The sequence below is a fragment of the Myodes glareolus genome, chromosome 5, assembly GCF_982192425.1.
Source record: "Myodes glareolus chromosome 5, mMyoGla1.1, whole genome shotgun sequence".
Taxonomy (NCBI): Eukaryota; Metazoa; Chordata; class Mammalia; order Rodentia; family Cricetidae; genus Myodes; species Myodes glareolus.
In genome coordinates this window covers 64,403,108-64,422,602 of record NC_142030.1, presented here as the reverse complement: position 1 = coordinate 64,422,602, position 19,495 = coordinate 64,403,108, and the positions used below count along the sequence as shown (strand labels likewise).

At 41.7% G+C, this 19,495-nt stretch overlaps 1 protein-coding gene across 3 annotated transcripts in view; it reads left to right on the top strand.

The window, feature by feature from the left end:
* The window catches only part of Tnr (tenascin R), a 407,595-nt gene that overhangs the window by 364,287 nt on the left and 23,813 nt on the right, over positions 1–19,495 (top strand). For all 3 annotated transcript variants that reach the window (XM_048421165.3, XM_085688031.2, XM_048421166.3), the window contains 6 exons: positions 940–1,059; positions 1,952–2,098; positions 4,751–4,870; positions 8,137–8,280; positions 8,915–9,045; positions 9,899–10,031. In XM_048421165.3, coding sequence (XP_048277122.1) covers positions 940–1,059; positions 1,952–2,098; positions 4,751–4,870; positions 8,137–8,280; positions 8,915–9,045; positions 9,899–10,031 — 795 coding nt within the window. The remainder of the gene's footprint in view (positions 1–939; positions 1,060–1,951; positions 2,099–4,750; positions 4,871–8,136; positions 8,281–8,914; positions 9,046–9,898; positions 10,032–19,495) is intronic.

The window sequence follows — 19,495 nt, the reverse complement described above, 5'->3', positions numbered from 1 at the left end:
CAGGATAGACCCAATGCTTGGAGGGCTCAAATCGTAATTGCATTTGGTCCTAGAGTTGCCAACCTTGGAAGAAGCCCTGGGAAAAGCTAGTCTCCAAAGGAGTCCTTCTCAGTGAAGAGATGGGTTTCTGTTCTGGAGAGCCAGCTTGTGACTGCCTAACAAGTGATTCTTCCTCAGGATCAACACGGAGCTAGCAAGCAACCATGTAGTGACCTGGCACTCAGTGACTGGGATTGATTTTGCACATTGTTTGGAAAACACCACACTCTGAGATGAATTGGGTCATTTCCATTTGATCACTTGCAAAGGCAATCCCAAATACGATATGTGTGTACATAAGAACACCTGTGTTTAGATAGTTCCCTAGGTACTGACAAGAACTCACAAATTGAAAAAGTATATTAAGTCATCAACTGGTATAACCCCATAATTAAAGTATGCACCACAAATAAAATACAACTTAGGAAAGTATATTTGTTTGGGATTTGTGCTCTGAAATCCCTCTACAGTTAATAGGTAGTTTTTCCACATTGAACCATAGGTGGCTGCTAAAAAAAAAATTAAAAAACAGTAGCAGCATTGAGTCTTTCCAAGAGAAGTCTCCCTCAGAGAAGATAACTGTATAATTCACTATTTGAAATATAATGCAGGACCTTACAAGGAAGTTTCTAGTTGGTCCAGATAGGTAGTAATTGTTGCACAGAAGCACAGATCTTCCCAACTTAGCTTCCTGTTGTTAGAATGTTCTGAACTGGCTTCCGCATAGCTACAATGCTTCAGGTGTGATATCACACTGACCAGCCAATTAGGGATATACCACTAGTTATATAGGATTGTGCCTGCCTATGGGGCACTATTGGATCAATGCAAACTAGGAGTAGAAATTTCATTTCCAAACTATGCTTCTGTGTTTTCCCCACAACTCCCTGATCTTTGTAGGAATCGATCCCCCCAAAAACATCACAATTAGCAACGTGACTAAGGACTCGGTGACGGTTTCCTGGAGTTCTCCTGTTGCACCTTTTGATTACTACCGTGTATCATATCGACCCACACAAGGTAATGAAATGATTTTAATTAAACCTAAATGAGGTCTGAAGCTGGGTGGAGAGTACCATGGGAGTCCTATCACATCCATGGGACACTGGCATCTCTCTGCAGCCTACTCCCTCAAAATGAAAGGGTGTCAGTTAAGAGTGACTGGGGAGCCATGAATTCACCACCTCCTCTCAAAACAGGCTTGGTTACATGGCCATGGAAGCCAGACACTTCGCCAGTGGAAGTAACTGGACACCATTAGCTAAGCTGTGCAAATGAGAAACAATGAACCTTAAAAGACTTCGCCTAGAGCTGGGGCTACACATGCTCTCCCGAACATAAAGTCTAAGGCTAGAATTCAGGACATGGATGAAGGCCCAGCAGAGCCAGATGGAGCCCTGGAGGGGACCACAGTGATGTGATCTTAATCCTGTCGTTGTAGCCAATGTGTGAGTCAGAGAAGTTGACTGAGACCTTGCCTGCACAGTGCCAGCTCTTGCTGGGGCATGAGGCATTGTTAACAGTGAGGAAGGCATGCCCACTTCCTGCTGGGTAGACCAGTTTTCCAGGCTACCTTTCTCTAGGCTGCATAAGCACTTTTTGCAGCTCTGCCCACTACACTATCTTGATATGGTCACCTCAGAAAAGACCAGTCTGGTAGAAACCGACATAGTAAATAATTCATTTACTTTTGTTCTAAGGAGCCAATAAAATGAAAGAGTGAGGCCAGTATATAAGATTTATTTAAACTCCACCATTACCATCTTATGAATTATGGATCTGCCTTCCCTATTGCATGCTGAGTCCACATCCATCTGTGCTTCATGACCCAATGTCCCAACGTACACTGAGCCATGGCCCCATGGATGAGAGAGCTGTTGAACTTCTAATGATGGGTTCTGTTCTTCTTCAGTGGGACGGCTGGACAGCTCCGTGGTGCCCAACACTGTGACAGAGTTCACCATCACCAGGCTGTATCCAGCTACTGAATATGAAATAAGCCTCAATAGTGTGAGGGGCAGGGAGGAGAGTGAGCGCGTCTGCACCCTGGTGCACACAGGTAAACACAGCTCCCTTGTCGAGTGTCAGGTCAAGACATGAGTAGCGGGCTTGAAACAAACACAGGAAGCAGGGTGAAATTATTCCAGTTCATACAGCGGATATAGGCTCCAGGGCCTGAGGCTCCATTCCTTAGTCTCCTCTGACTCACCATGTCCTGCGGGACAAGTTGTGATTTTCTCCCCAGACTGTCTTGTCTAATTATAGGAATTCAGTGAGTCACACTCGAGGAGCCTTGCTGCTTCAGGTTAGGAATTTCCATGGAATTTCCACTGTGAAGAATGCCCTTCAAAGATGCCTGGTGGAGACGCATTTTGCAGCAGACATTTGGATAACAGGATCTCTTTAAGACTTGGCAGTGGGGGGGGCCTCAGGGAAGAGTTGTTATTTCAGATACAGGAACTCGAGGGGTGAGATTATTCATCTTATACAGTCACCCTGTATTTGCTTTGCCTTTGCTTTATGCTCCAGGGAAAAGGTTCTAGGTCCTTCGCCTGTCTGAAGGCAGTGAGGTGAGGTTGACCCCACATAGCATCCCCAGTCACCACCAGGAACACTATGCAGTCCTTGCTCTCTTATAGGCTATCCAGTTGGAACTAAGTGTCCTCTGTGTCCACAAGCCCCTTCACAGAGGGAGCTACAGAGGAAGGAAGGTGGGGGAGTAGAACATTTTGTAATATTGAAAAGTAGGAAGAGAAGCCCCCTTTCCATGCCTTCTTCAGAAAACTAACTCTTTGGACAAGCCTGGGGACAGGGCTCCCTTTCAGCAGTTCCCCTAGCCTTTCCTCTCTGGTCCTTAAGCAAGTGTTTCGGAAGAGTCAGCAAAGATTCCTAGAGAAGTCACTGGGAGCCACAACCGACAGTTTCCATCCTCAACATCGAGAACAGACTGTCTAGTTAAAGCGTAGTTTCTACATGAAGGAAAACATTCGGCCTGCCTCATTAAGAGAACACCTGGATTTCCCGACACCTCTTAATTTCCCCGGAGATGGTGTTTCCTAAGCAGGGAAATGTGCCTACGAATTTCTCACTGCTTTGTAGATCCTCTCACAATTGCCGTAACGACGTCTCTTTACACAGTGCAAACACGTCTTTCAGAAACATAAAGCAGCCTTCTCAGGACAGCGCAGGGTGTTCTGACCTCTCCTACTCTTCCTCCTTCCAGGTCTGTGGCTGTAGATGCATGAGCTACGGTTTATCATTCAGTCTGGTTCTAATCCTCTAATTATCTGTGATTATTAAAGCATCTGGTTAATAAATGTTGACCAGAAGTAATGTCGTCCACTGAGCCAAGAAAGCCCCTTTCATACCCTCATGAAAATTCTGCCATATTTTCTCATTGAGAATCATAAAATGGCTTTCTAGAACATCTTGCTCCCATGATAAGAGGGCTGTGACTGGCCCAAGGGCTAACTCCTAGCACTCTTGGCCAGCAAACATCTCAAAAACAGAAACTCCGCAGTGCACCAAGTCACATGGCCCTCCTTCAAGTTAGTAAGGACTGTGCGGGTGACTTCCCAGAACTGTGCTATACTCAAGTGTCCTGGTTTGTCGTTTTAAAGTAGTCACAATGATCTTAAATCTTTCAAAAATGAAAACCCCTTCAAAAGACCATCCATACCTCAGAAATCTTCCAACTATATTCTAGTAAGAGCAGCATTTAAAGAGGTTTTTAAAAGCACAGATTATAGATAAAATTCAAAACATTAAATTATAAGGGTTTTTGATTGCTACTTTATGATGAGAAACATAAACAAAAAGGAGAGAGAGAGGAAAAAAAAACAAATACAGCTCACTTAGGTAAAGAACAGGAGAGACCAACGGTGGAATTTGGTTCCCACACATAAATTGTATAACTCAGGTTGAATTAACACTTAAATTATTATACTAGCATCCACTTTATAAATCAATTCCAACCTTATGAAAAGGATACACATAAGTGAATCCAAGAGTTACAGCACAGGTGAGTAAAATCATAATCCATCCCCAAGCAGACTTTCTTTCCCTGATAGGCACTCTTGGCCCCCCTAAGCTTGTGTGAATCCCCTAGGTTCTCTGTGCACCAAAAAGGAAGCCCCGAACACAATCGAGAGTGAAGCTTGTCAATGGTGATGTAAGAATTCAGGAAATGGATATGACTCTGTGATCGAGCTATTGGTGTGGGCGCCCTGCACTTCCTCCACACTTCCTGGGCTTCACAGAGATCTTTCCATAAAGGTCACCCTTGCATATGTAGAACAACAAGTGGACTGGAAAGCAGAATTATCCCAGTAACTAAAGAATCATAACATTTTCAATAGGTTTTTCACACCATCTAGATTAAAATATCTAAAATACAACAGAAAGTATTTCGAATTTTCCACTTCCCTTTGAACCTGTCAAAGAATTCTGTACAAAATAAATTACCAAGTTAATTTAAAAGAAGGATTTAGGGCAATTAGGAGAGAAGTGGATATTGGAAAGGTAGAAGAAAGGGGAAGGAAGAAAGGGATGAATGGAGACAGACAGGTAGAATAAGAATCAGCCTGCACTCCAGAAGTTTTATTCAGAAGGGTGACAGATGGGCACCACATGGGAAGATTCTGATGGTTTATGGTACTTCTACCCTGTAGTTGCTCGCTCTTTAACCTGACACTCTCCTGTTCTGTTTCAGCCATGGATAGCCCTGCGGATCTGACTGCTTCCAACATCACCCCCACAGAAGCCCTGCTTCAGTGGAAAGCACCCATGGGTGAAGTGGAGAACTATGTCATTGTCCTCACACACTTTGCAAGTGAGTGTCTATGGGTGGGGGGTCGTAGGGACTGGAGCTGCAAGCCAGTATGGAAGTGAAGAAGTAATTCATTTTTCCCAGCTAAAAGTTCAACCAGAATTTACCTCAGGTTGGGAAAATGATGTAGCTCCCAAGCTCTATAAAGTCCTCAAGAAATTCCCCCCAATTGCTGTAAACAGTTGATGAGAACCACACAAGCCCATTCTGAAAGGCTCAGGAAAGGAGAGCAACCAAGAACAAACACAAAATCAGAGCTAACAGTGGGAAGACAAAACTTAGAACTGAGCTAAGATTTTCACCAAAGGGCTGCAGATAAAAAGAAGAAGTTTCTAGAACAGCAGTTCTTAACCTGTGGGTTGTGACATCATTGGAGATGGAACAACCCTTTCACAGGGGTCGCCTAAGATCATCATAATACATAGATATTTACACTACAATTCACAACAGTAGAAAATTACAGTTATGAAGTAGTAATGAAAATAATTTTATGGTTTTGGGTCACTACAACATGAGGAACTATTTTAAAGGATCACAGCCCGAGGAACTGTTTTAAAGGATCATAGCATTAGGAAGGTTGAGAACCAGAAGTTACAGGATCAAACTTGGCAAAGATAACATGCTAGCAGGTGTCTTAGTTTCTATTGCTGTGAAAAGGCACCATGATGGTGACAATTCTTAAAAAGAAAACGATTTAATTGGAGTGGCTTACATTTTCAGAGGTTTGTTTATTCCGTTAGCATCACGGCAGGAAGCAGGGCAGCATGCAGGCAGGCATGGGGCTAGAGAAAGAGCTGAGAGCTCTAACATCTTGGCTCACAGGCAACAGGAAGTGATCTGAGACCCTGTGTGGTATCTTGAGCACATATGAGACTTTGAAGCCTGCATTCACAGTAACACACTTCCTCCAACAAGGCCACACCTCCAAACAGTGCCACTCCCTTAGGGGGCCATTTTCTTTCAAAGCACTACAACAGGTGACAATTGATTTAGAACTGCTAAGCAATGTTTCTGTTGTACTGGCTGTACATCCGGCCCAAAACTTTAAATCAACACAAAAATTTGAATATCAGTGCTGTTTTCATCATACTCACTCCCCTTATGCTATTTGAAGATGACTAGAGAAACTCAAAGCAAAACAGAGGCATATTCCAAATATCTAGGCTTAGGGAAATTTTTTCTTGGCCAAAATTAAGCATATGATAACAGAATTATTTGTGAGTTATATTCAATAATCTAGGGAACAAAGATACCAGAGAACAGAAGGCAGGCAGACGACTTGATGTTCAGAGACGGAAGAGAAAGCCAGTTCTACAAGCTGCAAAGAATAATTTTTCGTCAAAGTTGGGGAAAATGAAAACTAACACACACTATCGAACAAAACAGAAACGGCATTAGTCAGTACTATGTACCAACTCAGGATCACAGAGCCTCCTCGTTGATTTCAAGTTGTTTTGGCTTTGCAACTCTATTAGCACATTTACATTTCAGCACAGCATTAGAAAGCTGAATATCATTTTGTCTTTGATTGAGATGGAAAAGCACATGATAAACCATGAGTTTGAGTTGATAGGAACTATAGCTGACTGCATAGTCCTTCTCAAAGAAAGATACCATGGATACATCCCAACCCCTCTATGCTCTTGCCAAGCCCTTCTCAGCTCTTACTGTCCCCTGGTGTGTATCATGGTCCAGCACTTCTTAAATCAGCATACCTTTCTAAGCCTTCAAGTCTCTCTGCATTTGCCCATGCGCCATTTTCTTCATCAGGAACTTCTCTCCCCAAGAGTCAACTTAGTAAGTCTTTCAGGTCTTAGCTGCAGCCCTATCTTTTCTGACAAAATATCCCCCTTCCCCTAAGGCAGTCAACACACCTGCTCACAATGACAAGGCATACAGCTCCATCCTCTCCATTCACCAAATACTTTTAATAACCTCCCATAGGCTACTCACTAAGCCTAGAAAAGCTCAGAAGCAGTGCTTGTGTTCTTATCGTTATGGAACTTACCTCTAGTGATGATGCAGGGAAGTAAATACAGCCTGGCATGAGCTGTGGCATGAACTATGCAGGACAGAGCATAGTGAGCTACATCCAATGGGCCGCCATAATTTAGAATCAAGGTATTGAGGGGAAGAAAGGAACAAGATCTCAGAGAAAGTAAAAATGATGAGGGAATTCTAAGGAAACATACAGCCTTCCTGTATTTGGAGAGAGATGAGCATGTAGGACCTGCCATTGAGTAGAGCATTGAGGGATGGCAGGATATCACAAAGAAGATAGCAAAAAGATGGTCATGATGTACATTCTTCTAAGGGGTTTTAGGTTGTTTTCAAAGGCATCTTTATATGCCTTGTTTCGTTTGTCTTTAGATCACAACAAACTTCAAGCTTCAGGTCTGACCTAGTTTGGAGCTGTACCTAATAAACTTTGCTAAATGCTGAATGATTCAGAAATATTCTAATTGTCTAACAGAGGGCTTGGCTCTGAACTAATGAACAGTTTTATTAACAGCTTGAGTGAGCCCCAAGAAGACGTGCTTACAAAACTTGTATATAAAACAAAACTGTGATTGATTGAATCCACATTAAAAATGTTTTAATAAACTGAAACTGTCATCCAAAAACTCAACCAAGGTGAAAGATGATAGAAATACAAGCAAAACTCGGCCCACAGGTCAAAATGATCAACCAAGGCCGTGGTGATAAACAAAGTCATTGATTGATAATAAATTCAGCTTGTAATGGCAATGATGTATGGCTGTCCTAAAGCCTGGAGTAATGCAAAGAGCAGGCAGAGAAGCGGGCTGACCCTGTTTACACCATTGATCAGTGGCACCGATTCTTCTTCTCAGTTCTCTCCCAAGATCTGCATTTCAGCAAAGAGCTTGATGAACTTCCTTGTCCAGAGAGAAGCAGTCAGGACTATGGGAACTTTGGAGTTGTCACATAAATGCAATGAGAGGCAGGGGCTGAATTTTCTCAGGATAAAAGAGGGAACACTTGATGGGGAAAGTGGATGGAAGGAAACAGTCAAATAAACAAGGACTCTTCTTACTCTTTGATTACAGAGACCTGAGTAGAAGGTAGAGACACAGTTTGGCCTCTGTGTACAGAATACTCTTTCTGGAAAATGAAAGATAAAAGGGGATCCTTGTACGGGGCAGTAAGCTCCATTACGTGTAGTTCTCCCAGATTCTCGGATATTGAGTCCATGTGAAATGCCTTTAGACATGGTAGGTCTTTCCTTATCTGTACGGCTCTGGTTTCAGTTGCAGGAGAGACCATCCTGGTTGATGGAGTCAGTGAAGAATTCCAGCTTGTTGGCCTGCTTCCTAGCACCCACTATACCGTCACCATGTATGCCACCAGTGGGCCTCTCGTGAGTGGCACCATTGCCACCAACTTCTCTACCCGTGAGTACAAGTTCCTGCATGGCTGGTATAAACCCTGCAGTATTATGTGGAACCAAAAAAATAAAATAAAATAAAATAAAATAAAAATGATGCTTCCTTGTAATGGAATATGTAATAAGCTATAGGTTTTGGTGATCCAAAGATGGTTCAACTGAACGTTGTACAAATACTGTATTGCTATTCAGTTAGCACCGATGTTTCTACTCCCAGGATCTAGGTGACAAGAGCAGAGCCATACAAGAAAATCTGGTACTAAGACTGTATCTAGTACAGGAAACTCTGAATATTAGAAAGCCTGATATGGTAATGTGGAGCTTCTGGGTAAAATCATGACCAGAACATTAGGACAAGAGATGATACAAGGTGGCTACAAATTCAAGTAGACTGTGGTTAATGGGTTTAGGAGCCTAAGCATAAAGAGTTGTATTGGAAGATGCCATGCCTAAGTTCATAGTCCTGCTTTGTGGGGATGGGAGTCACTTCAAAGAAGGATGCTAGCACCCTTTATGTTCCCATCCAAGCCAGAACTAGAGTCAACACAGGGGCAGCCCTGTGAGCAAGATTGCCATGCCTGAAGTCAAACAAGGAAGAGCTGGAGAGATAGGGACATCCTGGCATTTTCTCTTCCTTGCAGTCCTGGACCCTCCTGCCAACCTGACAGCCAGCGAAGTCACCAGGCAAAGTGCACTGATCTCCTGGCAGCCCCCCAGAGCAGAGATCGAAAACTATGTCTTGACATACAAGTCCTCTGATGGTAGCCGCAAAGTAAGTACTAGCCAGAAAGGGAAAAAGCTGTTACTCCCACATGAGGTCATGTGGAAACTGGTCAGTGGAATGACCCATGGAAACTGCAGGAATGGAGAAGGAACAGGCAACCAATGGGGTTCCAGATCCTGGATACACAGCCTGCGATTGAGAGAGCCCAGGTTTACAAACCAGGAAATGTCAAGTTGTAGCTTTGCTATTGCTCACTACCCACACTGCGGTAAAGCACTAACCCTCTCTCAGTGCCAGTGACCTCTCTGGATCATCAATAGGTGTGGTGGTGTTCTGGGCATCATAGTGGCAACACATGACAAGCTCCTAATCCTGTGTTATCAGAAGCAAACATGAGGCAGATAATAAACCCAAGAGGCCTGTATGCCTTGATAAACCATCTATGGAGCCTTCAATAATGAGATGATGCATTCTGGTTTTGCGTCATCGGGCTAAACAATCCACCAGAGCACTAGCTGGCAAACCTTCTCTTGTGGTGTATCCTTTAAAAAGTGAAAGTCATATATAGAAGTCAAATCTAGAGACCAAGCGAAATAAAGCAAGTCTGCTGATGGTGGTAGACAGGCCTAGGGTTCTGTTTTCTCAGTTGCTTCTCTTCCACAGTAAGCCCAATGCAGCCTGAAGCCACTGACTCAGTAACTCAGGCACCTAAATTTATCCCATGTGCATTTGTGAGATAGGAGCCCTAAACCTCACGTGGGAGCTGCCCCCACTCATTGGCAGTTTTCTCCTTACTGTGGGATAGAGAAGGCAGCATTGCTGACCCAGCTTCCCTACTGTCCCATAATGCAAGTTGACTGTCCCCCCCACCCCCGGCTTTCTTTATTCTTGCCCTCTGCAGGAGCTGATTGTGGATGCTGAGGACACGTGGATCCGACTGGAGGGCCTGTCAGAGAACACAGACTACACAGTGCTCCTGCAGGCAGCTCAGGATGCCACAAGGAGCAGCCTTACCTCTACTGTCTTCACCACAGGTGAGGGACTTGGAGTCACCTTGATGCCTTCTTCTCTCTACATGGTGCCTGCCTCCTCAGCACCTCTGCTGAGCCCTGGCCTGGAAGGAGCCTATTAAAAACACTCAGCTTCCTCTTCCTTCCTTCCCCTCTCCCAAGGCCCTGCCAGAAAATCCCCACCACTGAGGTGATCATGGAAACATCAGCCCAAATCGGTGGTCCATGTGGACCAACTAAGGGCACCAAGTAGAGATGTCAGTTTGCTTCTCATTCCAATTTCCTGGCTGTTTCTCTACAAAAAGTCTTCTTTCTTTTTCTCTCCTTCCCTTGATGCATGTCCTCAGTAGCACTTCTAGTAAGCGTAACAGCAGAAACCTTCAGTGCTGAACTTCACAAGCTCTCACACTTTTGCAAGCACAAAGTTCCTTTATGCATTCAGTGTCTTACTCAATCTTTAAAACCACTGATAATACCATTTTAAAGGGCAGGAATATGAGTTAGCACGTAACTCAGAGGCAGAGCATTTGCTTAGCCTGCATGAGGTCCCAGATTCAACTCCAACTCCACAAAATAAAAATAGATAGATGGATTGATGGATGAATGGATAGATGGATGGATGGATAAAAATTAAAAGCCCATGAATAGGAGTGTGACTTAATACAATATTTTTACCTAATATGTTCAAGGTCCTAGGTTTGATTCCTGGCTCTACAGAATGAAGAAAAAGAGAAGGGTTTCAGAAATCAAAACCTTACATGGTTTTCTGGCAAGCACTGTCCTAAACACATTATACACATTATTTAACAGTATTTAATTTCATCTTCACAATAGCCTCTGTCCTATAGACTATTACCTCTATTTTGTTTGTTTGTTTTACAGGCAAGGAAAGTAGGGTACAACAGAAATGAGAGCACTCATTTAAGATTCTATGGCTTTTAAGTCAGACAGCTGAGATTTGACTCCAAACAGTCCAGCTCTGGATCTGAACTGTTAATACTGCTCTCTGCCACCTCCATGGCATCCCTTTATAGTTTGTGATGTAGAACTCCCCACCCAGCCCAGACTTTTGACTTTCACATTTTAGGGATGAGGGTATATCAGTGGGACCACTATGAGCATATCTTTCACCCCTGAACCCTGGTTTTCTGAATTTCAGAGTACCAGGATGACTGGGTCCTCCTCCATGTCCCAGAGCCTGCCCTTCATCCCTCCATCTCAAAAGAAGCAACAGAAATCAGTCCCCACTTCCTTCTCTAAATAGTCATTCTAGATAGCAAAGAGTTGGACAGTGAAATAATGAATGAGTCCCTTTCCGTTGTTTGTAATACTTTTCAATACTTTAAAGAGTGTCTCCAATGAGTTCATTAGGCAGAAGCAAATATTTTAATGGGAAAATAAAAATAAACTGATCACAGAACCAAGACGTGAATCCATGACATATTCTTACCAAGTGGAACTTAGAGAATGCTTGATATCTCTTCTGAGGCTGAAGTTTATTTTGCCATCTCAAAGATACCTTATTAAGAAGTGGGGTGTTACCTCTTGTTCAAACTCAGCCCTGCACATTCATAGGCTAATTAAGGGGTCCTTTATGAAGCCACCACTTAAAGACCTGTTGGGAGGAGTTTTCTGCTGAATTAAGAATTTTTCACCATAAAAAAGAACATAGCTAATAGATGCACAGAGCCCCCGGTTTGCACGTTTATTGGGTTAAAGGAATTGTTTTGTCAACCAAATGCTCAGTGTTAGGGAGCTTTTCATTCTCAACCTGCTAATGTCACAGTTGTCAGTAGTGAGCAGTGTATCAAATGTCTGAAGTTTCTGTGGTATCTACAGCTACAGCCCCTTCCAGATCCCTCTGGACTGAGAAGTACAGCAGTTTCTGTGACCATCACTACCTTGTCTTAGATGCAGTAGTTTGGATGTGGGACTCCAGATCTAGCCAGGGTCTTGGGAGGATTAAATCAGGTAATTGACAGCCTGGCAATCTGGAGAGGAAGCTGGCTAATGACTTGGTTTGATGGGCAGTTCAGGTGACTGTTGGTGTCTATTTAGGTTGGTCTGTTGTTCTTACAGTACTCAAGTTGACAATGGGCTCCTTAAACTTATTCAATGTCAAGTCAGAAAAAAAAAAGAAAGAAAAGGGGAAAAAAACTGAAGCCCAACTTCTATTCGGTGAATATAGCTACCAACCAAGCTACTCATTTCATAGAGTTTAGGGTGCCAGCAATGAACTCACCACTATCCCTTAATATGTAGCAAAAGAGTGTCCAGGTTTGGGAGTTGTGGTTTTAAAGTTGAAATTTATGTCACAGACGCATCCCAAAACCTGCTGGCTTTGTTTTGGAGATTCATCAGAACCCACTGAGACACTTAGATGCTGAGTGAAAATTTCTTGGGCAAGAAATAATGTATGACCAAGTCCCATGGACAAAGCCTGGTATATTCAGACATGATAGATGAAGAGTTAAATTTCAGCTTCAAAGTGCAGAAGTGGAGGTCTTGTGATAAAACAAAACTGAAGAGAAAAGAACTAAGATTCTTAATACCCTATGCAAGGATGCTACAAAGGTGTGCAGCTTGCAGAGTATGAAGGCCGAAGTCCCCCTCTAATGTCAGGTTCTGCCCACAGTACAAATCTTTCAGGGTACATTACACCAGGCTGCATTGTCAATGACCAGTTAATATAAATAATTACTTACTTCCCGCCACAGTCCCTGCCCCCTGCCAAGAGGAAATTTTATCAAAGAAGAGACTACAAGTGCATTTGCTTCCTAAAGGTGGGGGTGGGGGAAGTGCCAAAAAGGGAAAGTAGCCAAAGTGGAAAACAGAATATCTTTACCCATTCCAAGATTGAAAAGGTTGTTTGTCTAGACCCCATGGGCATGAATTAATCCTGCTGAGCTCATCTGGGGAACACTGAAAGTCTGCATGACAGTACACCAGGACTGAAAGAGTTAGAGGCTAATTTCCTTTATGCCGAGAGCACCCTTTCAGCTTAATTGACAGCATCTGCATTTTCCACTTAGCATCGTCCTATTCTGAGGATGCACTGATTGTGTGAGAGTTTTCTGTGCCTTCTCTGATGGACAACAGAGTTTAAAGTTTAGCTTCAAAGTAGCCTCCATCACTGACAAACATTCATCTCGCCCTGGGGTGACCAAGATAAAGGAGTCACTCAAGTGGGTGTTTATCTAATGGTCTGGGAAATAGTTGAGATGCTAATAATAATAATAATAATAATAATAATAATAATAATAATAATAATAATTTTTTCTTTTACTGAAAATAGTTTTTTCTCACATAATATATCCTGTTTATAGTTTTCTCTTCCTTTACTCCTCTCAGTTCCTCCCCGTCATTATTATTATAGAACAGATCTGGCCTTAAAACCTCCTTTGATCAAGATGCCTTTTCTTAGGTTCATACCACACAACATGAGCCCATTCCAATCTTTCCATCATGTTAATAGCTTCCTGTCCTCTTGTCTCTGGTGTTTGCACAAGGCTCCAGGGGGAATTATATACAAGTCGTATGGGAGAGAAAAAATATGGATACATTATTTATAATTTGCTGTCTCCTGAAATTTCATCCAAGGTCTACTTGTCTTTTAGAGACATGAATTTAAATGAGGAAACAAATCTATTCCCCGCAGAGCCACAGGGACTTGGTGAAATGATCTTCTGAGAGGCAGATTTCATTGTCTCTTTTAATACTATAAAAGGCAAACAAGACTCACAGTAAAGCTCATCCTCAGAGACAGTGAACACTATAAAAGGGTTGTCTTGACCTTGAGGTTAAGCGAAGAGGTAGCTAGAGATGAGTAATGAAGAGGTTGATGTTTTGTTTATTTTGCTTTTGTATTTTTATTCTTTTTTTATTGCCTTTGCCCCCTGCTATCTCCCTTCCAGGTCAGGCTGCTCTGTGACTCTCTCCAGGAAAACTCTGGGGTCTCCTTTGACATAAAACTCAGTATTTTCGGTTGTAAACATAAGTGAAAAATTGGCAAATTCTAAACTCCAACACAGTGAGTAGTGGATTCTAGAAAAGCACGTGGTTATCAGGATTTCTATTAGAAAGGGAAGCCTGTGTTATCTGCACACCAGGGCATCATGTGCCCCTACTTCCACACAGGAGCTGGGGGATTTCCCACTGCTCTACCACTTAAAAAGGGGCAGGGAGACAGGGCAGACAGACAGACAGACAGAGATACACACAGAGGGAGGTCTGCCTTTGTGCTCCTCTGAGATCTGGCTGTGGAGAAGGAACTGGCACCCTAATCATACCATAAGAATATACCTTCCCAAGCATGTCTAAATGAATAGCTAAATGTCAGATCAAAGGCTAGTATTAGTCAAACTGTCCACTTTATTGTGTGTTATCAATATCAGCCTCCAATGAGGTCCCTGTTTGTATTGACTCATTTATTTTCTTTGGCCCCAGCTCTTTTTCTGTCTTCCATATACAGCCATCCCAACATATCGAATGGGTAACCTTTGAAAAACATATTCTTACAGAATTGTTTTGATTATGAATGATTTAAATGTGTGTAAAGTGTTTGTATTATACAACTCATTACAGATGTTTGCACTTGGGCACTTTTAGATTCATCAGTCTTTTACTTCTAATTATTGTAAAATACTACTTGATGTGTGCCCATCACATTTGCCTTTCCACTCTCTCAAAGACAGGCATCAAATTGTCTCCAGCCCTTCACAATCCCAAATGGTGCTGTAGTATATATCCTCAGTGTATCCACCTATGGACCAGCGAAGCGTGCAGAAAATGAATGGCTAGGCACAGGGTATGTGCTTATATAGTTTAAGTACTTACAGATTGGGTACACAGGAATGCCCTTGTTCCCTGGGAGCATACATCATTCCTGATGACTTGACACAGTCCAGCCTAGTCCAGCCTTGGAATCTTTGACAATCAAACAAGATTGATTCATTGTTCTTGGTAACAGTAAGTTTGAATTTAAATATCTCCCTGTTTGTTAGACTTTTTATGTTTAACTTACCTGTTCATACCATTTGCTCATTTTTTTAAAATCAGTCTTCCTGATAATATTATCCAGTATTACTTGAGCCTCTAACATCTATGGTAAAAAGTTTTTCCTGTCAATAGACCCCAGAGCTATTTTTCAATATTCTTCAGTTCACTTTGTGATTTATTATCTTACTTAGTCTATTTCATGTGTGGCATTCATTTGGGATACTGTTTCATTTTTCTTTATAAAGTTAACCAGTTTTGCCAGCATCATGCACTAAGTAAGCCATCTGTTCATTGATTTGTGATGCTTTCCTGTATATTAAGTTCATACATACACATAATCTGTCTCTGAACTCTGAATTATCTATTTTATTCTATGCTCTATTCATCTGAAGGTTTTTTCCCTCAAAGCCTACAATGTGCGTTTATATCGAGAGTTAAATTTAATATATTTCCACATGGTAAGATAAGATTCCTTGGCTCCTGTTTTCAAGGTTCACTAGGCTATTTGATGGCATTTAATTCTCCATGGGAGTCTTGTCATCTGAATTATCCCATTTAGGTATGAAGTCCTCCAAATTAAATTTATATTAGATTGCAATGTACTTATAAGTTAATTTGAGAAGAACTGACATTTTTATGATGGTAAGTTATTCCTTTTAAAATGCATAGACTATGTCTTCATTTATTTAAAGAATCCATATGTTTCTCAGAATGTTAAATTCCCCCCCATAGCATTCCAATGTTCTTGGTTAATTTCTGGAACTTTTATTATTTTTATTGCTTTGTGAGTTGTACTTAATTAAAAAAATATTTTCTAGTTGATTATTGCTGATGCAGAAAAATACAATTGATTTTATATATTGATCCAGTATCTAGCGACCCTGCTGACTTTCTTACTGATTGTAATTATCTATTGTTTCTATTAATATTTTAGGTAAATATAAAGCTGGGGAGATAGTAAAAGGAAAGTGTTGCTTATTCTGCCTCTATGAGGACCAGTTCCAATCCCCAGCACCCAAGGAATTGGCAGGGTTGGAGGATGGCAACCCAAGACTGTATTCTGTCACTAGTGAGAGAGAGAAAGGGATGTCAGGGTTTGTCCCAGCTAGCCGGTCTAGCTGAATAGAGGAGTTCCAGGGTCAGAGAAAGTAAGGTGGAGAGTAACAGAGTTAGTTAGATACTAGACACTGACCTCTGGCCTTCACATTCCCAAGCATGAGCGTGTACACACACACACTCAAATATTTTAGGTTATTTTGTATCATTTATGGACAAGTTTGATTTCTGTACTCCACATTAACTGGACTCTCTGAAGCTATACGTGACAGTGAGGTGAGTTAACCTTGACTTGTTCACAGCGCATTTAACACTTCAGTTGTATAACCTCATTCACAGACCCTCTTCAGCCCTGTACTTGCTTTCTAAAATAAATACATAATGGGCTAGCCACAAATAAACAAAAATATTACTCACTAAGACTGGTGATATGAAACACTCATTAAGTTATAGAGTTTTCTTCTACTTTAAGTTAGGTTTTGCGATGAATTTTATCAAATAATAGTTTAATAAGTCATGGTTTTTATACTTTTTCTTACTAATGAGGTGGTTTTTTAAAATATGTGATTTACTATCATTGACAAAATTAACCTGAATGTTTTTATGCATACAGATTTAGTTAGCTCTATTTAGACATTTTACATCTATAATCGTAAAGAAAATTAGCCTATCAGTTTTTCTTGTTTGTAGCTCCATGTTTTACCAACTTCATGGGAAAAAACACTGGCCAGTGTTCAGTATTTCCTACTGTTATTTCTTTTTTTCTGAGACAGAGACTCACCGTGTATCTTGTGACTGTCCTGGAACTCACTTTGTAGACCAGGCTGATCTCAAACTCACAGAGCTCTACCTGATTCTGTCTCCCAAATGCTGTGATTAAAGGCATGTTCCGCCACACTTGGCTTCTACTGTCTTTGCACATACAGGATTATCTTCAAGAAGACTGATGTCCATTGACTTTGTTCTGTAGGTGACTACATTTTTCTGTCTGGAATCTTGTAGAATATGGCTGGGGGGGGGGGGCATGTGCGCTCAAGTGCATTCATAAGTAAGTGCACATCTGTGCATGTAGAGTCCGGAAGTTAACATCAGGTATCTTTTGGTATGTGGGGAGTTGTTTTGTTTTGTTTGTTTGTTTTAGAGACAAGGTATCTCTATGTAACAGCCCTGGCTGTCCTGGAACTCACTCTGTAGACCAGGCTGGTCTCAAACTCAGAGAGATTTGCCTGCCTCTGCCTCCAGGGTACTGGGATTAAAGGTGTGTGCCACCGTGCCCAGCCAGGAATCTTCTTTGATTATTCTTCTAGATTATGTTTTGAGACTGGGTCTCTCACTGAAGAGCTTGCCAGATTGGCAGGAAAGGTTGTCCTGTGACCTCCAGGGATCTGCCTGACTCTGCCTGGCTCTGCCTCGGCCATATTGTGATTATAGACATAGGAAAACATGGTCGCTAGATCCTCACACTTGTTTGGCAAGCACTTGCCCCACTAGGCCATCTCCCCAGTCCTGTATTGGTTTTTTTTTTCTTTTTGACAGTCTTACAGTTCATTCCATCTTAGAGTCCTTTTATCTTTTTAGCTCCACTTTGGCAGCATTTTATCTGTACTTCTCACATATGTCTTTGTTATTCAGTTAAGCATTTGCTTCTACTTGCATTTTCTTTTCTGTTTGGAACTTCTATTAATTGAATGTTAGACTGTGTGTGCTGTACTCCAAATCTCCTAGTTTGCTTCCTCTTTATTCTTTCCTCTTTTCTTAAAGAGGTTCTCAGTCATATATTCCAATCCATTGCTCATACTCTTAACAGTATCTAAATCCTTTATTAGTCCTTCCTGTTTAATTTTAAACCTTATTATCCAAGTTTAATATTTCTGCTGGGTTTTAATTTCTTAGTTTTTCCTCATGATGTTGCTATTTTTTTCTTACCCCTATAAATAAAGTTAGCTTACCTAATTATACTGTTGTTCTGATAAACTGAACTGGGTAATCAGTGTCATATTGATTATGATCGTCCTTCCAGAATAGCCGTGTTCCTCGGTGCATGGATACTTGGGTCTGTAAGCCTGTGTTCCTGCGAGGTTATCAGACCCGCCTTCTGGTAGTGGATGTGATCAAGGAAGACTAACTGTAGATGAAACTGGCCAGCCAATGAGTTCTCTGTGGCAGCATAGAGAAGAATCGATTTCAAAAGTATCGTACAACCTGTGCTGTCCCTTTCAGTACTGTTTGGTCTCGCTGCTTATTGTAATAAGACTAATTCTGGCCTTGCTGAGAAAGCTGAGGAATTTATTTGATTTTACCTCTTGTGTTTCCTGAAGAGGGTTGTATAAACTTGATGAGAGCTCATCATCAAATTCTCAGTCTGCTGTCACTAGTGATGCCACCTGAGCCTGGAGAGTCTTTGTAGTGTGAGAGTTTTAACTTCAAAATAAGCTTTGAAGAATAGTTGTCAAACTCAATACATTATCATATGTCACATTGGGGGAGCTCTAGTAGACAGTGGTGTTCGAGGAGTGGTCCCTGTCATCCATGTTGCTGAACTTATTTACATAGAGTTGTTGCGCTACTGAACAGAACAGGGGCGTGTGGCCGCCCTTTGGGGAAATTTTAAGTCTCGTTGAGCAGCACTACTATTTACTGTGGTTTATAAGATAACCTCATAAGTGCTCCAGAAAGAACTTATATAGAGCTTATATATCGCTAGTCACAGGATTTGATTTGGCCCATTTTAAATTGTATCATCGCCAATGTTTACAGGAAAATCTAATTTTGTGTCCTCTTTTGTTATCATAGGGATGGATGTTAGCGCTCACACAGCACTAAACATCTAATCAGTACCGTCGGGGTAGTCACTTGTTGGGCTCTGTTCTGAATGCTAAGGACAAAGTGGTGAATGACATGTCAGATGCCTATCCCTGTGAATTTTTTTAGTAATAAAAGAAGATTGGTTATATTAACTTACATGATATAGTCCAGAAAATTCAACAATGGCTATATCACAGTGGAGGGGTTGAGACTTTATAAAATTTTTACTGAAAGGATGGAGGCACCAAAAAAAATACCCCCACCTCCAAAAGGAAACGTGTTGGTTCAAGTAATGCTATGTCTGCAAAGATAAACAGTAGGGCATCTCTTGCCTTCAGTAGAATGTCCATCTCCTTACACGGCATGGTTTGGTTACTGGTATCACATCCCTCCAACCCAATGCTTGTTTGCTGTTAGCCAAATCTTCACTTTTCCAAATGGTATGTGACTTTCCACATGGCTGGAGTGCCTTCTCCACAAGATCATGGGTGATCTCTGTCAGTTCCTAAAGTAAGAAAGCCTCCTGATTAGCGCTTGTCAAATTCTACTCCATTCCATCACCTCATTTCTCAGCCCCTCTTCACCAGCTTCCAGCTTCACCGCATACCCACGCTGATGCCCTGCTATCC